Source organism: Staurois parvus, unplaced genomic scaffold (genome assembly GCF_062004578.1).
Source record: "Staurois parvus isolate SC_StPar_1 unplaced genomic scaffold, SC_StPar_1.0 ptg000013l, whole genome shotgun sequence".
NCBI lineage: Eukaryota > Metazoa > Chordata > Amphibia > Anura > Ranidae > Staurois > Staurois parvus.
Genome location: NW_028317809.1, coordinates 14,480,260 through 14,500,118, shown reverse-complemented (window position 1 = coordinate 14,500,118; position 19,859 = coordinate 14,480,260). Strand labels below are relative to the sequence as shown.

The window sequence follows — 19,859 nt, the reverse complement described above, 5'->3', positions numbered from 1 at the left end:
AGCACGGGAGTCTGTTCAAATGAATGGGCTCTCGTGCCCCTGCAAAACGCGGCCCACATGGCCGCATATATGTGAACCAGGGGTAAATACTGTTGTGCTATATGAATGATAACAGGTAAATATAAAGCAGGTCCCAATTTGGCTGGAAATACTTTTATTTATATTTTTTTCAATAATAGAGTATCTTTATATAGCAACTGAATTCAAATAAAAGCACAATGTTAGATTTTAGGAAGCTCGACTAACTACCTGAAAAAGTCATCTATATGTAACCTTTTAACATTTCCAGGGAGGAATTCTGCCATTCAGAGTAGTGTTGTCTTTTGAAGCCTCCAGCAGTTACTGAGAGCTACAGAAGTAAAACTCCTTCTATTCAGAACAAAGTGACTGGGGATGGGCGGATTGATTTCCACCCTCCAGGCTTGGAGCGTCTCTATGACAACAGAGAAGCGTCTTTAGTAAACCGACAGAGCAAGCTGGGGTGGGGGTGGGCACTTCATCTCCCCCTTCTGCCATAGACACAGGTCCTGGTATCGGAGTGGCATGGTCATAGGTGAGGCTTCAGTTTGTATGTGTGGGGGGGACGTGGGTGATTTGTCTGCATTGTGCCCAAAAGGCGGCAGAGGAATGGCCTCTGGGGTATCAAGTTACTGTACTGTGCACCTGTACGGGGCCATTGTCCCTGAGGATGGGGACTGTGACGCCGCAGACTTAGGGCTCATGTACACTGCATCTGATAAACTGACGTTCAGGAGCCATTGAGCGTTTTTTTTTCAGGATCCCCTGAACTCTTCCTAATGTTTTCCTATGTCTCCATGTACACATCGTCGTTTAAAGTTGTTTACAGGCAGTTGAGTTTACAGCCGTTTTTTTAAACGCAGCAAACCTACGTTCAGGAGTAGAATTTATCAGCGTTTCAAACGCCAATTGCTTGTAAACATGTGTAAACGCTTGTAAACGCAGTTAACCGCGTTTAGAAACGTTTGCATTTAGAAGTGTTTTTTTAACTGTTCCTTATCCAAATTGTGTCCAGAGCCTTTTTTCATCATCAGAAATGCATACAAAGCATTTTCCATGTACTCAAATGGACCTAGCACACCAGCGCAGTCAGTTCCAGGTTTTTCATGAAGGAAAAAATGGTAGAACGTACTGCATTATCCTCATGATGGGATCCATAGTGAATACAACCAGAAAAGACAGGTAATCTCAACACATACTGATCTCTCTGCTTCTGCTCTCTATTTCTCTCAAAATGTCTGAAATAGTTAATTATTTACTATTTTTCAGTGCATTCTGGGCATTTGGGCGGGTCTCCTGAGGCTATCTTTTAAAAACGCTTCTGAAGGCAAATGCGCATAAACGTGGCTAAACGCGCATACACGCAGTATACAAACGCAGCTAAACTGACGTTTTTTAACCTACATTTTCCAGCAGTCAGTTTCCATCGTTCAAAAGAGTTTTCCAAACACCCTGTGTACATGAGCCCTACTGCCTCTAATCAAAGCAGCCGAAAAACCATCATTGCCATACTTTTTTGCTTTCGTTACTTTTAATGTACTATTTGTACGTCACGTCAGTGCAGTGATTGCAGCTGCCCACCTCAAGGACAGTGACGCAGATCAGGGGCGGACTGACCATTTGGAAACTCGGGCACTGCCTGAGTGCCGGGGGTCAGTAGGGGGCCCCATGAGATGCCCCTGGTACCTTTTTCATAGGCTTTTTTGAGTTTGGGCAAGGACACAGGGGCCCCATGATCCCCTATTGCCCGGGGGCCCCATGAGTTGTCAGTCCACCCCTGTGTATGATCCTGCTGCTGCTCCATCCAGCCTAAAGTGTAGCTTTCCTAGGGACTTACCTTGTCTGATGCACCTACTTCTTCTTTAACAGTTCCTTTTGCAAAAAAAAAAATCTTTGTTTGTAAGCTGTAATCCTTACCCTATTATACCAGTGTGATTTCAGGTGCCATTTGCGAATTTAAAATCACCACTGAAACCATACTGAATGAATGTGAATGTCAGTGTCTTAACATGTGCTATGGACGTGCTGCAGGGTGATTGCTAAAGCAGTTCTTGCATTACTTTTTTCTGCAGTTTATTGCGATTTCACGTACGTAGAATATAATGCAAATCGCAAAGCAAATCATAAGAAATCATTGAAAATCTTCACAAGTCGCAATAAAGTCTTCTGAAATCGCAGCTGAAATCGCATACAAATCACATGATTTTAAATCGTAGTGGTGTGACTGGTGACTTATTAGTAGGGCCCTCTTAGTCCTTTTGTTTTGATTGTATTGTAGCTGTGCTGTCTACCTTTATATTGTAAAGCGCTGAGCAAACTATTGGCGCTATATAAATCCTGTATAATAGTAATAATAAGAAAGAGCAGAAACCTCTGATTCCTCCTGTATTGAATTGCATTGTAACTGTACTGTTTGCCCTCACGTTATAAAGTGCTGTGCAAACTGTCAGCACTATATATATCATTTTGTAAAGCGCTGCGCAAACTGTTGGCGCTATATAAATCCTGTATAATAATACAAGCGTACCTCAGTTTACGAATGCCTCAGGTAACGTCATTTTCTGTTTACGAATGAAAATCCATTGACAATAATCCCTCGGTTTACAAATTTTTTTCGCAATACGAACGGATTAATTGGTTTTCAATGCATCTATGAATTTTTTTTTAATCATGTCCCTGTATAGTACTATGCCTTTAAAGTGCACTTTATAAGGAGTTTTGAACAGATAAGACTTTTTTTTTTACTTTTTTCTGACCTCTGGAACAGATTAATTAGTTTTCAATGCATTTACGAATTTTTTTTTAATCATGTCCCTGTACAGTATTTATGTATTTAAAGTACGCTTTATAAAGAGTTTTGAACAGACAAAACCTTTTTTGACTTTTTTATGACCTCCAGAATGAATTAATTGGTTTTCAATCCATTTACGAATTTATTTTTAATCGTGTCCCTGTACCGTATTTATGCCTTTAAAGTGCACTTTAAAAATAGTTTTGAACAGATAAGACTTTTTTTTTTACCTTTTTCTGACCTCTGGAACAGATTAATTAGTTTTCAATGCATTTACGAATTTTTTTTAATCATGTCCCTGTACAGTATTTATGCCTTTAAAGTGCACTTTATAAAGAGCTTTGAACAGATAAAAGACTTTTTTTTAACTTTTTTCTGACCTCTGGAACGGATTAATTGGTTTTCAATGCATTCCTATAGGAAACCGCGTTTCGGTTTACGAATTTTTAGCATTACGAAAAGTCCCACAGAACGAACGAATTAAATTCATAAACCGAGGTATGCCTGTAATATTATAATAATAAATAGCTTGTATAATAATATTAATGTACCCACATTTGCAGAAAAAAATGTGTATTTAATATTTTTTATGTGATCCGTGCAATGCCACATTATTATTATTATTTATTACAGGTACTTATATAGCGCCATCAATTTACACAGTGCTTTACATATATATTATACATTCAGATCAGTCTGTAACCCTCAAGCGGCGTACAATCTAAGGTCCCTAACTCACATTCATACATACACATACTAGGGACAATTTAGACAGGATCCAATTAACCATGTCTTTGGAGTGTGGGAGGAGTACCTGGAGGAAACCCACACAGGCACAGGGAGAACATGCAAACTCCAGGCAGGTGGTGCTGTGGTTGGCATTCAGCCCAACAACCCTATTCCTGCAGACTCTTCCTTTATGTATGGACTTTCCATTACGGAGGTGAAGGAAGTATCGACAGATTAAGTGCAGTAATCACTTTACTTGTGTGCCATTGAGAGCTACCCTCTGCCACGATAGCAGGCATGTGAATGTGATGAGGCTGGGAAGACAGGGCCACGCACAGCCACGCTAAGTCACACGATATAAAATTGCGTGATCTGTGTGCAATGTCAGCCAGATTTCAGGTGCGATTTCTGAATACTTTATTGCTACTTGTGATTTCAATGATTTCTTGCAATTTCCAGTGCAATTCCCATTATATTCTACGTATGTGAAATCGCAACAAAACTGCAAAAAAGTAAAGCAAGAACAACTTGAGAAATCACGCTACAGCAAATCACATATGTTAAGACACTGACATTTACATTCATTAGATGCAATTTCAGGTGTGACTTGGCCAATTCGCACCTGAAATCGCACCAGTATGACCAGGCAGTAAGGGTAGATATAGACATGTGCCTAATTCTTCCTTTCCTCTGAAGCCCGATTTGCATTTGGATAGTGCCTCATAGGCTACTGACAGGTAGTGAGGAAGCAATGTGACATTCCCTCACTGCCTGTATAACCCAATTTGTGCTGACCAATGCACCATAGTGGCATGCACTGCACATGCTTGTGGGGCATTTGTGGAGCTTCCCCATTTGCTGATTGCTACATCTCAGGTAAACTTTGAAGCGAGAGCAAAACATCGCGGCCACAACATGTAAACAACCCCATCAGTTGCCTATTGCAGCTTGAGGGGGGGTGGTTGGCGGGCAGCAGAAATGTAGCTCAACCACGCATTTTTGCCACCCCCCGCATGTCTAAATGAAGCCTAAGTTTTAAAAGTGACAGGAGCTGCCAAGGAGAAGAATCCCATGATCCTGTAAGGTGGCACCAGCTTGGCACTGTGTTACAACCTAAATACGAGTGTAATATGTTACGTGGTATAAAAAATGGACATAGCCTTTAACCACTTGCCGCCCTGCCACTGTAGAAATACGGTGGCAGGGCGGCACTGGCAGGCAAAACCACGTTTTAAAACGCGTGTTTTGTATACAGATAGGGGGCGCGCGCAAGGCGCGCCACCGCCCTATCTGTCCCGCCATTTACCGTCGCGGATGTCAGTCGCCGGGTCACAGCCAGTCTTTACTGGCTGTTTCCTGGCGATCAGCGGCAACGAGTGACAGACAGCACAGCTGCAGTAGCTGTGCTGTCTGTCACTTCCATGACAGCTCGAGGACGAGCTGATCGAGAAAGAAGAGTTTCTCTTTCTCGATCAGCCTTGTCCCGTCCAGCACACACCCCCGCCCCCTAGTAAAACACTCCCCTCACTCAGATAACCCTTCCCTGCAAAATAAAGTTAACCCCTTCCTCCCCAGTGCCATTAGTACAGTGTCAGTGTTTTTTTTTTTTGCACTGATCACTGTATTAGTGTTTTTGGGGATGTCAGTGACCCCAAGTCAGTACCCCCCAATGTCAGAATGTCCGCCGCAGTCCCGCAGTCCCGCCATAAGTCGCTGGTCGCTGCCATAAGTCACTGATCACCGCCATAATTCGCTGATTGCCGCCATTATTATTATAAAAAAAACCTAAAAATCCCAGTATATTTCCCGCCATTTGTAAACGCTATAACTTTCACGTAAACCAATTAATTTACACGTATTGGGTTTTTTTTTTAGCAAAGACATGTCGCAGAATGCATTTTGGCAGAAATTTGACTAAATTTGATTTTTGCATTTTTTTTTACTGGACATGTTTTATAGCAAAAAGTCCAAAATATTGTTTTTTTTTTCCTCAAAATTGTCAGCCTTTTTTTTTATAGCGCAAAAAATAAAAACTGCACAGGCAATCAAATACCACCAGAAGAAAGCTCAATTTGTGGGGGAAAAAAAGGATGTAAATCATTTATGTACCGTATTGCATGACCGCGCAATTGTCCGTTAAACTAGCGCAGCGCTGTATAGCAGAAAAATGGCGTAAATTGCAGTATTTATACCATAGTTTGTAGACGCTATAACTTCCACACAAAGCAATCAATATATAGTCATTGGGATTTTTTTATTTTTTTTTACCAAAAACATGGAGCAGAATACATTTTGGCCTAAATTTATAACTAACTTTGAGTTTACTATATATTTTTTATAGCTGAAAGTAAAAAATATTGTTTTTCTTCAAAATTTTTGGCGTTTTTTTGTTTATAGCGTGCAAAAATAAAAAGCGCACAGGTGATCAAATACCACCGAAAGAAAGCTCTATTTGTGTGAAAAAAAGGACGTAAATTTTGTTTGGGTGCAGCATTGCATGACCGCGCAATTATCAGTTGAATTAGTGCAGCGCCGAGTAGCAAAAAGAGGCCTGGTAAATCCTCTGGAGGTCAAGTGGTTAAGCTTGAGCCACTCCAAACATTCCTGCCACAGGGTTCCTCTTATTGGGAGGCTTATTTGCCTTGCTATGGAGCTACCCTTTTATGCCCACTCCTGGGAGGGAGACCACATGTCTGTCTACACGTACATGCACAGGCAGCAACAGAGGACTAGAAGGGGCATGTATAAGCGTTGGCACTTGGCCTCATGTGACATGTAGTCCCCAGGAAGGGGTTCAGGGCACATGCAATGCTGACATCATTTCGCACTCCTCAAATGGAAGTTCAGGTCGGAGGCTGTGCTAGTAGGCACATTTGATTGAATTCTCAAAAAGCCTGTTTTTTGGGGGTTTTTTGGATTGGGAGGGATGATAACTAAGGCTTGCCTTGCCTTAGCCCCCCCACAGATGCTTGTCAAATGCAGTAGGAGCTTTTTAAAAGTCTTTCTGGCACACTCCTATTAAATTGCAAATCGCAGGCAAGATCAAGAGCAATGCAATGTGATGCAAGTGTGGTGTGTATTTTAGACCAGGGGTCTCCAACTTTTCTAAACAAAGGGTCCGTTTACTGTCCTTCAAGCTTTAGGAGGGCTGGATTGCAGCAGGGTGGATTTGATTTAAATCAAGTTGATTTAAATCACGATTTAAATCATGATTTAAATCACTAGTGAAAAGGCTCGATTTAAATCATAATTTTTAAAGAGCACCTGTCATCTCTGTCCCACAGCGGTTCTTCCTCTTACCCGCTGTTGACTCACCGACAGTCCCATTTACTTTAATGGGATGGCTGGTGATGCAGCAGTGACACAACAAGGTGAGGACCGTGGCGGCAGCAGGTGAGTGGATGCCCGCTAACAGGCGCTGCCACGATGGATCTAAAACGACAGGTGCTCTTTAAATGTAAGGAATCTGACACATTCTTGCTGGTAGTTGGAATCTTTAATATTTGCAAACCAAATAAAGGTTTCCTTTTTAGAATAATAAGCTGTCAGGTTAGTAAAACTGCGATATCAGAACCTACTTTAGGTTAATAGGTTATTCACACATAGCTGGAGAATGACTCAAATTCTTTTATTTCGTGTGTTTTCTCATGGTTACTGTGAAATTGTGTGAAAATTGTGTGAATGCATCAAAGCAGTGCATGTTCTCTCAGCTTGCAGAGCTTGGATTCATGGAATGAGTTTACCGAAATGTAAATATTGCAGAATATACAACCTCATGCTACATAACTAAGCTCCATTTCATGCTGAATAAACTAAATTATTAATGTATCTTAACCTTCCTAGCGGTAATCCCAAGTGTGGCTCGGGGTTCATTTACAGTGTTAAAAGCGGAAACCCCGAGCTACACTCGGGACTACACTCTAGTGTAATTTACCTTGTCCTGCGATCCCCCGATCGTTACCTTGTCCTGCGATTCCCTGATGTCCTCCAGCTGTGTCCTCTGGCCGATACCGGCATCCGTCTTCCAGGTTTCCTTCCCTGCGAGCGGCACGACGCTGGGGGACGGAACCGGTGGGAGATTCAAAAAAGTAAAAATATAACATACACACAATACATTGTAATCTGTTAGGATTACATTACTGTATCAAATCATTTCACCTAAATTGTGTCCCTAGTGCTTTGTCCTGTGCCCTGCCTGCACTTTTACCGTTCTTTCTGCCTGGAAACTTGAGAACGTTCATGGTATCCAAAAAGCATCTCTTTAGCCCCTGGTCACATCGGGTGCGATTTGGCATGCAATTTGCATGCCAGGTGACTTGCAAATCGTATGCCAAGTCGCACCCTATTGTCCACAATTATTGTGGTCAAATCGGTGCGGTTCTGACTTGGTTGGAGCCGCACCGATTTCTAAAGTAGTGAATGTACTACTTTTCATGCGATTTGCATAGACATCTGTGTCAGATGTCTTGCAAATCGCAAGAAAATCGGCAGGTCACTTGATTTTCAAATCGTTCGAATTCACTGTAAGTCACACAATTTCAAAATCAGTTTTGATGTGACCGGGGGCTTAGGTCAAATGTGGTTTTAGTCTCCGTTCACATCAAAGCCGATTTTGAAAACGTGCAACTTACAGTGAAGTCGCACGATTTCAAAATCGGGTGAGATGCCGATTTCCTTTGCAATTTGCAAGACATCTGACACAGAAGTCTATGCAAATCACAACAAAAGTAGTACATGTACTACTATTTAAATCGGTGATGCTCCGACCAAGTCAGAACCAGACCGATATGACCGCTCTGATAGTGGACAATAGGGTGCGACTTGACATGTGATATGCAAGTCACAGTTCATGCAGATCGCATTCCAAGTCGCATCCAGTGTGATCCAGCCCTTAGACCAGCTAGAAAACAGCGATAGTGAATTAGAATCACTTGCAGAATTGAGCGATAGTAGTTTGTGGGGAAATTCGTCATCAGACACTGAAAGTGACGACAGGGACAATTCTGCGACTGAGATTATTTATTATATTATAATTTATGATTTTGTGTTTCAAACTTTATCATAGCCAGGATGTTTACTAGACTCCTGTTTGGACAGATTTAAGTGAGTTATTCCTAAGAATTACAGGCCTACAATATAAAACAACAAATTTCCATGCAAAACATGTAAAACTTTGACATTCAAAAATATTGACATAATCAGACCGCCAGGGAGGTTAAACAGAAAACTATCTTTAGATAGATTTTTACTCCAAAAGCATTTTATTAAAATTAATTTGATAAAAATAAAAAAAAATCTGATTTAAATTGAAAAAATGGGAGGAATAGTGCCCCAAAGTTGGTGTCAATGGGAGGAATAGTGTCCCAATGTTGGTGTCAATGGGAGGAATAGTGCCCCATCCTTGCTATCAGTGTAAGGAAAAATGCTCCTTTGTGTCAATGGGAGGAATAGTGCCCCAATGTTGGTATCAACGGGAGGAACAGTGCCCCAATGTTGGTGTTGTGACGGGAGTGACATTTGGGGGTGGGGGGACCCCTGTATCATCTTCCCAAATTTTTATGTTTAACACATCCTGTGCCTGTTAAGAGGTACAGGGTGTGAATGTGAATGGGAATGTATATTGTGTATTGGTGTGTTATCCTTTGTTCTCTGCCATGTGGCTGTCCATTGTCCTCTGCCATGTGCTGCATCCCATTGTTCTGTGTCTTGGTTGGGAGGGGTGTTTCCTGTAGCCCTTCGCACTGATGGGACGGGCTGATGATGTCTTTCCTGTAGCTCTTCCCACTGATAGGGCGGGCTGATGATGTGTTTCCTGTCCCTGGTTGTGTTTCCCTGCCCTGTGTATATATCTTGTGTGTGTGTGAGAATAAAGGAGTTGACTTCCTGTCTTAAGAAGAGTCTGGTGCTGTCTATTTACTGCATGATCAGCGGGTGATGTCCGGGGATTTGTGTTCGGACAGGGAAGCTGCAGTATAATGGAAAATACCCAAGTGTGGTCTGGGTTCCGGTTCCGTTACAGGTGTCAATGGGAAGAATAGTGCCCCAATGTTAATGTCAGTGGGAGGAATAGCAAATGCCTCTTCTTTACACATGTATGAATTAGGCCTAAAAGTTAAAAAGACAGACAGACTTAGGCCAGCCATACATTAAAGTAGAACTAAAGGCAAAACTTTTTTTTAATTTCAGATTGTCAGTTTATTTTTTGCCGACTGTGTCCCATTGGGGAGATTTCCTTACACTTCCTGTCCCATAGCCAAAACAGAAAGTGAGAGGAAATTCCTGTACATTAAGGGAATCCAATCACCAGAACCAGTGTTCCCATTGGAAGATTTCCCCTCTATTACTTTTCTGGAGACAACCCAAAATTTGGGATTTTATTTACCTTTCACTTTCAATGATAATGGTAAACAGGACAAATGGAGAGGGTGAATCACTCTAATGGGGGCACAGACAGCAATAAAAACTGACAGCTGTGCCAATCCCTCTTCACTCTGTGGTGTTTCACCATGGGTTGAATGAAAGCAAATTACTTGATTCCCCCATCAACATTGACTGTCTGAATCCCTCCTGCTGTGCTATTGTTATCTGTCAGCAGGAAGCCTTCCCTGCCAGCAGAACACAATGATCACTGTTAGCAGCTTTCGTCACCAGCAGCAATCACATGCAAAAAATCAGACAGGCTGATTTTACTTCAGTACAACCAGCCTGCTTATGGATGGATCGAATTTTGATTGGTGCTTACTGAACTGGTCGAGTATTAATCTGTCTATGGCCGGCTTTAAGCTCACCACACACATCGCAGTTTGATTGTACAATCTTCTTTAGATCTATCAGCAAGTATGTAGTATAAGGACCTTTCTAGGAGCTTTATGTAAGTTCCCTTATTACATAGTTTCAGTAACTCTAAAGCTAATTGTACAGGGATTGTACGGTCAGGTTGTACCATGTATGGTGACCCTTAGCCCTGGTTCACATATATGAGCCCATGCGGGCAGCGTTTTGCACGGGCACGAGAGACCATTCATCTGAATGGACTCCCGTGGCCTGGGAAACCGCAGCCTGCATGGGAACCTCGGTTCCCAGTGCGGTTGCGATTTCCAGTGCGGTCGGCGTGCCATTAGAATTTTGTGCGGATCCGCAGCAGCACCACCCGCACAGATGTGAATCTAGCCTTAAAGTATAATTAAAGGCAAAACTTTTTTTTAGTTTTGCATAGTGCAAAGGGATTAGAACACCTGGTTACCATTGTCATTAAAAGTGAAAGTAAAAGAAACCCCAAATTTTGGGTTGTCTCCAGAAAAGTAATAGATTCCCCACTATAATAAATTTTCCACTGGTGCTACTAGTTCTTGTGACCAGGGGGTCCCCAAGAGATTCCCTTAATTTGCAGGGATTTTCTCTCACTTCCTGTTTTGACTGGGGGACAGGAAGTGAAGGTAAATCTCTCCAATGGGACAGATGGCAAAAAATAAACTGACTGGGTTTATAATCCTCCCTTACTCTATCTAACAAAAAATAAATAAAAAAAAGTTTTGCCTATAGTTCTGCTTAACCACTTGCCTACCGGGCACTTATACCCCCTTATTTACCTGGCCAATTTTCAGCTTTCAGTGCTGCTGCACTTTGATTGACAGTTGCGCGGTCATGCAACATTGTACCCATATGAAATTTTGATCATTTTTTTCTCACAAATAGAGCTTTCTTTTGGTGGTATTTAATCGCCATTGGGCGCTTTACTTTTTGCGCTATAAACAAAAAAATTGCAAAAAATTTGAAAAAAAAAGTTCTTTGTTTCTATTATAAAATTTTTCAAACAGGTAATTTTTCTCCTTCACTGATGTGCGTTGATGAGGCAGCACTGATGGGCACTGATAGGCGGCACTGATGGGCACTGATAGGCAGCACTAATGAGGTGGCACGGATAGGTGGCACTGATAGGCAGCACTAATGAGGTGTCACTGATAGGCGGCACTAATATGCAGCACTGATAGGCAGCACTGATAGGTGACACTGATGATGGGTACTGATAGACGGCACTGACTGGCATCACTGCTGGGCACTGACTGGTGGCACTGACTGGCACAACCGCTGGGCACTGACTGGCAGCACTGCTGGGCTGCACTGGTAAGTGGCACTGGTGGGCAGCACTGGTGTGTGGGCACAGGTGGGTGGCACTGGTGGGCACAGGTGGGTGGGCACAGGTGGGTGGCACTGCTGGGCACAGGTAAGTGGCACTTCTGGGCACAGGTGTGTGACACTGCAGAGTGGCACAGGTGGGTGCACTGCTGGGCACAGGTGGGTGATCTGCTGGGCACAGGTGGGTGATCTGCTGGGCACAGGTGGGCGGAGCTAGTGGGCGCACTGCTGGGCACAGGTGGGCGGAACTTGTGGGTGGCACTGCTGGGCACCGATCATCAGGGCACTGATCATCAGTGCCCTGATGATCGGTGCCGATCCCCGCTCTGACAACTGCCGGTTCTCGGCAGTACTTTCCTCACGATCTGACAGCGTGAGGAAAGTGCAGCCGAGAACCGGCAATTGAATTTCCCAGTGATCAGCGTGTCATTGGACACGGCTGATCACGTGGTAAAAGGCCGCTGTGATTGGCCTTTTACCACATCACGTGATCAGCTGTGTCCGTAGGACACAGCGATCCTGGAGATCGCCGAGTGCGCGCACCCTGGGGCGCGCAGGAGAGCGCGTTCTAGGAGGACGTCATATGACATCCACCCAGAACTGGCCGGCCGCAGTGCAGCCGTCATTCGGCTATCTGCGGTCGGCAACTAGTTAAGCACTTGCCATCCGCCCTATAGCAGAAGTAATGCAACAGGGTGGCACGGCAGCGCAAAATCACGTATATACGTGATTTGCATTCTTGGGAAGAGGGCACACACACGCTACCCTACCTGCAACGCTATTGGCAGCTGTGGATGTCAATTGCCGGGTCGCAGCCATTCCCGGTCGGCACTCAGTAATCGTTGGCAATGCTGACAGGTGAAAGACCTGTGTGTCAGCATGGACACATTGCTTTGTATCTCTCTGCACAGCAGAGAGCTACAAAACACAATGTCTCCAAAGTAAAACAGCACACAGCACACAATGTAATATACACAGCACACAGTTAACCCTTTGATCCCCCAGATGGTAACCCCTTCCTGCCCAGTGTCATTAGTACAGGGTCAGTGCTTTTTATTAGCACAGATCACTGCATTAGTGTCACTGGGGATGTCAGTGGCAGTTAGTCAGTTCACACCCAGTGTCAGAATGCCCGCCGCAGTCCCGCAGTCGTGCTATAAGTCACTGATTGCCGCCATTACTAGTAAAATTTATAAACATTCCAGTATATATACCGCCATTTGTAGATGCTATTACGTTCACGTAAACCAATTAATATACAATTATTGGGATTTTTTTTCAGCAAAGACATGTAACAGAAAACTTTTTGGCCTAAATTTATGAAGAAATTAGATTTTTTACATTTTTTTATTGTATGTTTTATAACAAAATGTAAAAAATATTTTTTTTTCAAAATTGTCGGTCTTTTTTTTTAGCGCAAAAAATAAAAACCGCATAGGCAATCAAATACCACCGAAAGAAAGCTCTATTTGAGGGAAAAGAAGGACGTAAATTAAATTTGGGTGCAGCATTGCAGGACCGCGCAATTAGTTAAATTAACGCGGCGCAAAAAATGGCCTGGTCAGGAAGGGGGGTAAATCCTCTGGAGGGCAAGTGGCTAAAAATTAATTAAATAGCTTTTTAAGTTTGTGGTACTCATATACAGTTTAATTCCGCTTTAAAATCCTTGTGAGTTTTTTTTGTCATTTTGCACAAATTAGAAAGCTAACACGTTAAAATCAGGATTTCTATATTTTAAAAAAGTGAGAATTTCAGCTGAGCCTCCTGAGATTTAAAACATTAGTCACATGGATGAGAATAAATATCCTTGTTCTTGTATTCAAAACAGAACTGTGTTCCTCTAGTGATCTGACATCCCTTGCTTGTGCTGAGATCTTCTCCCCAGCCTCCAAGCTGAATGACACCCAGAAGACTGAGGATATCCCATAAGTGCAGGGCATGATGGACCCTCTGTTTAAACGGATTATCACTAGTGTTTCCAACTGTTTACAAATTTATGGACACTTTGTAAACAGAACAGACATCAAAAGCAATCACAGTGGAATTGTTAGATTGTTTCATATATTGTAATATAAAAGTAATAACTGTGCTTGGTTAAACCCATAAAAAGCAGCCAGCATAAATTTGATTGTTCACAAATAAAACATAATAAATACAGTATCTTACAGAAGTGAGAACACCCCTCACATTTTTGTAAATATTTCATTTTATCTTTTCATGTGACAACACTGAAGAAATGGCACTTTGCTACAATGTAAACTAGTGAGTGTACAGCTTGTATAACAGTGTAAATTTGCTGTCCCCTCAAAATAACTCAACACACAGCCATTAATGTCTAAACCGTTGGCAACAAAGGTGAGTACACCCCTAAGTGAAAATGTCCAAATTGGGCCCAATTTGCCATTTTCCCTCCCAGGTGTTATGCGACTCCTTAGTGTTACAAGGTCTCAGGTGTGAATGGAGAGCAGGTGTGTTAAATTTGATGTTATCGCTCTCACTCTCTCATACTGGTCACTGGAAGTTCAACATGGCACCTCATGGCAAATAACTCTCTGAGGATCTGAAAAAAAGAATTGTTGCTCTACATAAAGATGGTCAAGGCTATAAGAAGATTGCCAAGACCCTGAAACTGAGCTGCAGCAAGGTGGCCAAGACCATACAGCGGTTTAGCAGGACAGGTTCCAATCAGAACAGGCCTTGCCATGGTCGACCAAAGAAGTTGAGTGCACATGCTCAGCGTCATATCCAGAGGTTGTTTTTGGGAAATAGACGTATGAGTGCTGCCAGCATTGCTGCAGAGGTTGAAGGGGTGGGGGTCAGCCTGTCAGTGCTCAGACCATGCACCGCACACTGCATCAAATTGGTCTGCATGGCTGTCGTCCCAGAAGAAAGACTCTTGTAAAGATGATACACAAGAAAGCCCACAAACAGTTTGCTGAAGACAAGCAGACAAAGGACATGGATTACTGGAACCATGTACTGTGGTCTGATGAGACTAAGATAAACCTATTTGGTTCAGATGGTGTCAAGCGTGTGTGGCGGCAACTAGGTGAGGAGTGCAAAGACAAGTGTGTCTTGCCTACAGTCAAGCATGGTGGTGGGAGTGTCATGGTCTGGGGCTGCAACAGTGGTGCCGGCACTGGGGAGCTACAGTTCATTGTGGGAACCATGAATGCCAACATGTACTGTGACATACTGAAGCAGAGCATGATCCCCTCCCTTTGGAGACTGGGCCACAGGGCAGTATTCCAACATAACAACCCAAAACACACCTCCAAGATGACCACTGCCTTGCTAAAGAAGCTGAGGGTAAAGGTGATGTACTGGCCAAGCATGTCTCCAGACCTAAACCCTATTGAGCATCTGTGGGACATCCTCAAACGGAAGGTGGAGGAGCGCAAGGTCTCTATCATCCACCAGCTACGTGATGTTGTCATGGAGGAGTGGAAGAGGACTCCAGTGGCAACCTGTGAAGCTCTGGTGAACTCCATGCCCAAGAGGGTTAAGGCAGTGCTGGAAAATAATGGTGGCCACACAAAATATTGACACTTTGGGCCCAATTTGGACAATTTCACTTTGGGGTGTACTCACTTTTGTTGCCAGCGGTTTAGATATTAATGGCTGTGTATTAGTTTATTTTGAGGGGACAGCAAATTTACACTGTTATACAAGCTGTACACTCACTACCTTACATTGTAGCAAAGTGTCATTTCTTCAGTGTTGTCACATGAAAAGATATAATAAAATATTTACAAAAATGTGAGGAGTGAACTCACTTCTGTGAGATACTGTACACACATGCAGCTCTCAGTACTCTAAAGAAAGTCCATATACTATGAAAATCTTCATCCAAGAGAAAGAACAAGTCCCAACACCAGCCAAAGCGTGGAGATGTTCATACACTGTACCACAATGATAGAGCCAAGCAGTTTATCGGATATCAAGACCCTCGAATTATAGAGTGGTCATAATTGCTTGATGTATTAGTACACATCTTGGCTCCATATGGCTTTATCTGTCTCAGTCAACCGAGTAACCTCCAAGGACCGATCATCAAACCCCATATAATGCAGCCCAGAAATATCACTCCAGAATAGCGATAAGAATATACCTCATGATAAAATAAAATGGAAAAATTCCTGTAGTGAAGTACGTTCAAAGATAAGGTCCTTATTAAAAGTAATACACTCACACGGATTTCAGTAAAAAAAAGAGTTTGTAAACAAACCATCAAGATGGCTGTCACAAATTGATCAGACTGCTGATTGCAGTTTGTGACGAAACACGCAAGGTAGGAGCTGTGACGCATGAAATCCACGTAAGTCTATTGGCTACAATCTATGGGGTTTGATGATCGGTCCTTGGAGATTATTCGGATGACTGAGACAGATAAACCCATATGGAGCCAACATGTTCACTAATACATCAAGCAATTATGACCACTCTATAATTTCATACTATATGGACTTTCTTTAGTGTATTGAGCACTGCATGTGTGTATATATTATGTTTCATATATTGCACCAGCTTGAAAATGGCCTATCCAGCCTACCAGATTACTTTCTTTTACAAAGAATGTTAGTATACAATAGGTAAAAGCAGAGAATCAGTCAAAAACAGATGTATTGACCGATAGGAATAAAACATACAAGGTATTCGATGAGTAATACAGAATATGTACTGATGCTAAGACATGAGAATAAACTGCGTACACAGTTGCCATATATATATATATATATATATATATAAAAAACAATAAGTTGCAAAAATGGTAGACAATTAGAGACCAATGACATAATAAACTCTAAGGAAAAATTGTCAGTATATCAGCACACAGAAGGCGGGGAAGATGGGAGATGGAGCCTCTCTGAATGCGGATAGATACTCCATATGCAGGGCTCTCGAAGGAGTCCAGCATATGAATATAGTACTGCTGGTACGGCACTCAAAGCAGAAATCACAATCAGCACAAATAGCATAAAAAAAGACTGAAAAAAAGGAAAGAGAGGAACGTAGAGAAAGGAGACAAGACAAAGAAAGGGGCTCCAGGGGGACTGCAGCAGAAAAAAAAAAGAAGAAAAAGAAACTGATACGTAAATTTTAAATCGACAAAAGGGACTGGTTGAATCTCGATGGTTGAACTATATCAAGCCAGGGATGCCATGTCTGCAGAAATTTTGTGTGGGTATCTAACAGTATAGCTGTCAGCTTTTCATTAACCATTATAAAGTTCATCCGGTTTTTGACAGCCTCGAAGCTGAGGAGGGGAGTCTTCCAAGCCCTCGCGATTGTCAGCTTGGTGACCATGAATAGGTGCGATGCCAGCTGCCGTTCAGGACGAAGTAGGCCCACTATTGGTTTAAATAAAAGCGCTTCATAATGTCTATGTGACCGGAGGAGTTCTATAAGAAATAATGGAGGAGTAGACCAGGGAGATTAAGCTGGGAGCATGGGGTCTATGGCTACATTGACTTTCAAAGGGGGTCAACCTGTAGGGACCCAAATGCGCCTGTATTAATGTATTGATAAAGTGGCGAAGTTGAATGTAGCCAAAATTTTCCCGCAATGTGATATCGTAAGAAGAGCGCAAAGTTTCAAAGGTGAGTATCCGGGTGGGAGAAAACATGAAATGTACATCATGGAAACCATTTGCTTGCCACCAAGAAAACTGTCCAGGATTGTCACGACCCATGGGGTTGTGTAGCAGATGTAGTAACGGTAAATGGGCATAAATGAGGCCAGCAGAATATTTAATAGAATCCCAAAGATGAAGCGTTAGTGTCAGTGTCGGACTAAGGGAAGAAGGTCGATGAGTAGAAGGAAGCCACGGCAAAGAAGAGAGTGGTATCGGGTGGTCGTCCATCAAGTCTACAGTAGCCCACAAGAGAAAATGGTGAGATGCATGGAGATGGGCTAAGGGGGCGATATTGGCCGCCAGATAGGAGGACTGAAGATTTGGGAAAGATAACACACCCTCGGTCTTACGAGCAAATAAGATTTGTTTACTGATTCTGGGTCGAGAGGAGCTCCAAATGAAAGACAGGAGTTTTCGCTGATGAATACGCAATATATGTGAGGGAACAGGGACTGGTAAAACTCGAAACACGTACAATAATTTGGGTAGATAAGTCATGCGGATCGCATTGATTCTACCGAACCACGAAAGCGGATAGTGAGACCAGGAAGACAACATCTCTGTCAAATCATTAAAGACAGTGGGGAAAGTAGCCCAGGAAAGTCCGTCGTACGTCGGAGTGAGCTTGATTCCTAAATACGGCAGCGCCGAGGGCCATTGAAAAGGGAACAAATGTTTCAGAGTCGCCAAGAGTGATGGTGAGAGGGTAATTGACATAGCCTGGGATTTGGCAGGGTTGACGTGGAGGCCTGAGAGGACTGCAAAGGAATCCACGACCGCAAGTAAGTTTGGCAAAGTAACCCCCGGGTTCGTAACCGACAACAATATATCGTCAGCGAACAGAGATAACTTATGTTGGGAACCAGCTACATCTATTCCCTTAATATCAAGATGTATACGAATGGATTCTGCCAAAGGTTCCAAAGCCAAGATAAATAGTATGGGAGAAAGTGGGCAACCTTGTCTAGTTCCCCTGCCAATCGGGAACGTTGAGGACTCAAAACCATAATATTTGAGTTTTGCTTGAGGGGACGTATACAGCGAAGAAATCCAACGCAAAAACGAGGGACCAAAGCCAAAATGGTTAAGAACCGACATGAGATAAGGCCAGGACAGAGTGCCAAAGGCCTTATTGATATCTAGAGATAGGAGCATCATATCAATTTTGCGAGTATGGGCCAAATGTTGTAACTGTAAAATGCGTCTGATGGCATCATAACCACATTAGCAGTTAGAGAGTCAGGGGAAAATTTCGAACCTCCCTTCACCGCATTGAACATAGCGGCAAGGTGAGGGGCAAGCACATCAGCCAATTTCTTGTAATATAAAGCCATGTATCCATCTTCAGATCTGCAAAGCATTGCAGAACTTCCAATATTTGAATATCACGGTCCATCAGGTCCTTATGAGCCTGAGTCAAAGTAGGCAAGGACAAATGGGACAAAAAGTCGGAGATAGACTGGGGATCAGCCCGAGTAGGATCCATATAAAGTCTGGCAAGTCGATGCCGGAACTCCTCCAATACCACTACAGGATTACTTGTAAGAACATTCTGACGAGTGCGTAGAGAAATCGGTTTAGGGTGAGGAGCGAAAGAGCTCAATCTACGTGCTAACATGGAATCTGGTTTATTTGCTTTACTATACCACTTCTGGAGTGTCCAACACAAAGAGCGCTCAGCCTCATCTGTCAAACAGAGATCCAGTTCCAGGCGGGCCTAATCTAACAACTTGCGATTCGATGGGGTTGGTACCTGCTTAAATTGAGCCGACGCGGAAGCTATCTTTCTACCAGATTACTTTCATCTTCAATTCATTCCACAAATATCAGTAAACATGGCAGTGAAAAATAATCAAAGGTTGCTAAGTTTGATTTGTGAACAAATCAAACTATTTGTATCATTTAATAACTGGATTGATGCATGTACGTCCTGCATTAGGAAACACAGCTTACATACTGTAAGGAATCTGAAAGTTTAGGTGAGCTAGCCATTTTGCATGTTGGACACTAGTGGAACCAATGGCTGCCTACAAGACTCAACGAAAGGATAGGTAGGCAGTGGATATTTATACATAAAAGATATTTTTCCTATGTTGTGTGGGTGCCAATTGAATAAAAACAATTTCTGCACTGGAGAAAAATAGGGCATATTAAAGGACACAGAACAAGGATGCCAAACAGATGGTAGATTACAGGCTTCAGTTTTACTTCTTTCCCCTATCATCCAAACTTGTAACTAGTGATCAACATTTAACAAGATGTCTTTTCTTTTTCAGATGTTGCCAGGGCAATGGCGAGCAGAAACCTCCTAACATTAAGGTACTAACAATAAAACTATGACTAATGCATGTACATATGCCTTAGAAATGAGCATTCTGTCAATTGCTTGAGCGGAGAGTTAGCAAAAAGCCCAATTGTGCAAACTTGGAGGACAAAGCTAACTATCTCATTTTATATAGGAATTATTGACCTTGTTTTGTCTCAGTTGAGTGCTGTGCCATACCATTCCTGTAAAACGAAATCATGATGTTTTAAAGATATAGTTACAAG

At 42.6% G+C, this 19,859-nt stretch overlaps 1 protein-coding gene across 2 annotated transcripts in view; it reads left to right on the top strand.

Annotated features, from left to right (window-relative positions):
- The first annotated feature begins 475 nt into the window (after positions 1-475).
- The window catches only part of CCDC158 (coiled-coil domain containing 158), a 123,025-nt gene continuing 103,641 nt past the window's right edge, over positions 476-19,859 (top strand). For both annotated transcript variants that reach the window (XM_089675984.1, XM_089675972.1), the window contains exons 1-2: positions 476-553; positions 19,586-19,628. In XM_089675984.1, coding sequence (XP_089532110.1) covers positions 544-553; positions 19,586-19,628 — 53 coding nt within the window. In that variant the 5' untranslated portion in view covers positions 476-543. The remainder of the gene's footprint in view (positions 554-19,585; positions 19,629-19,859) is intronic.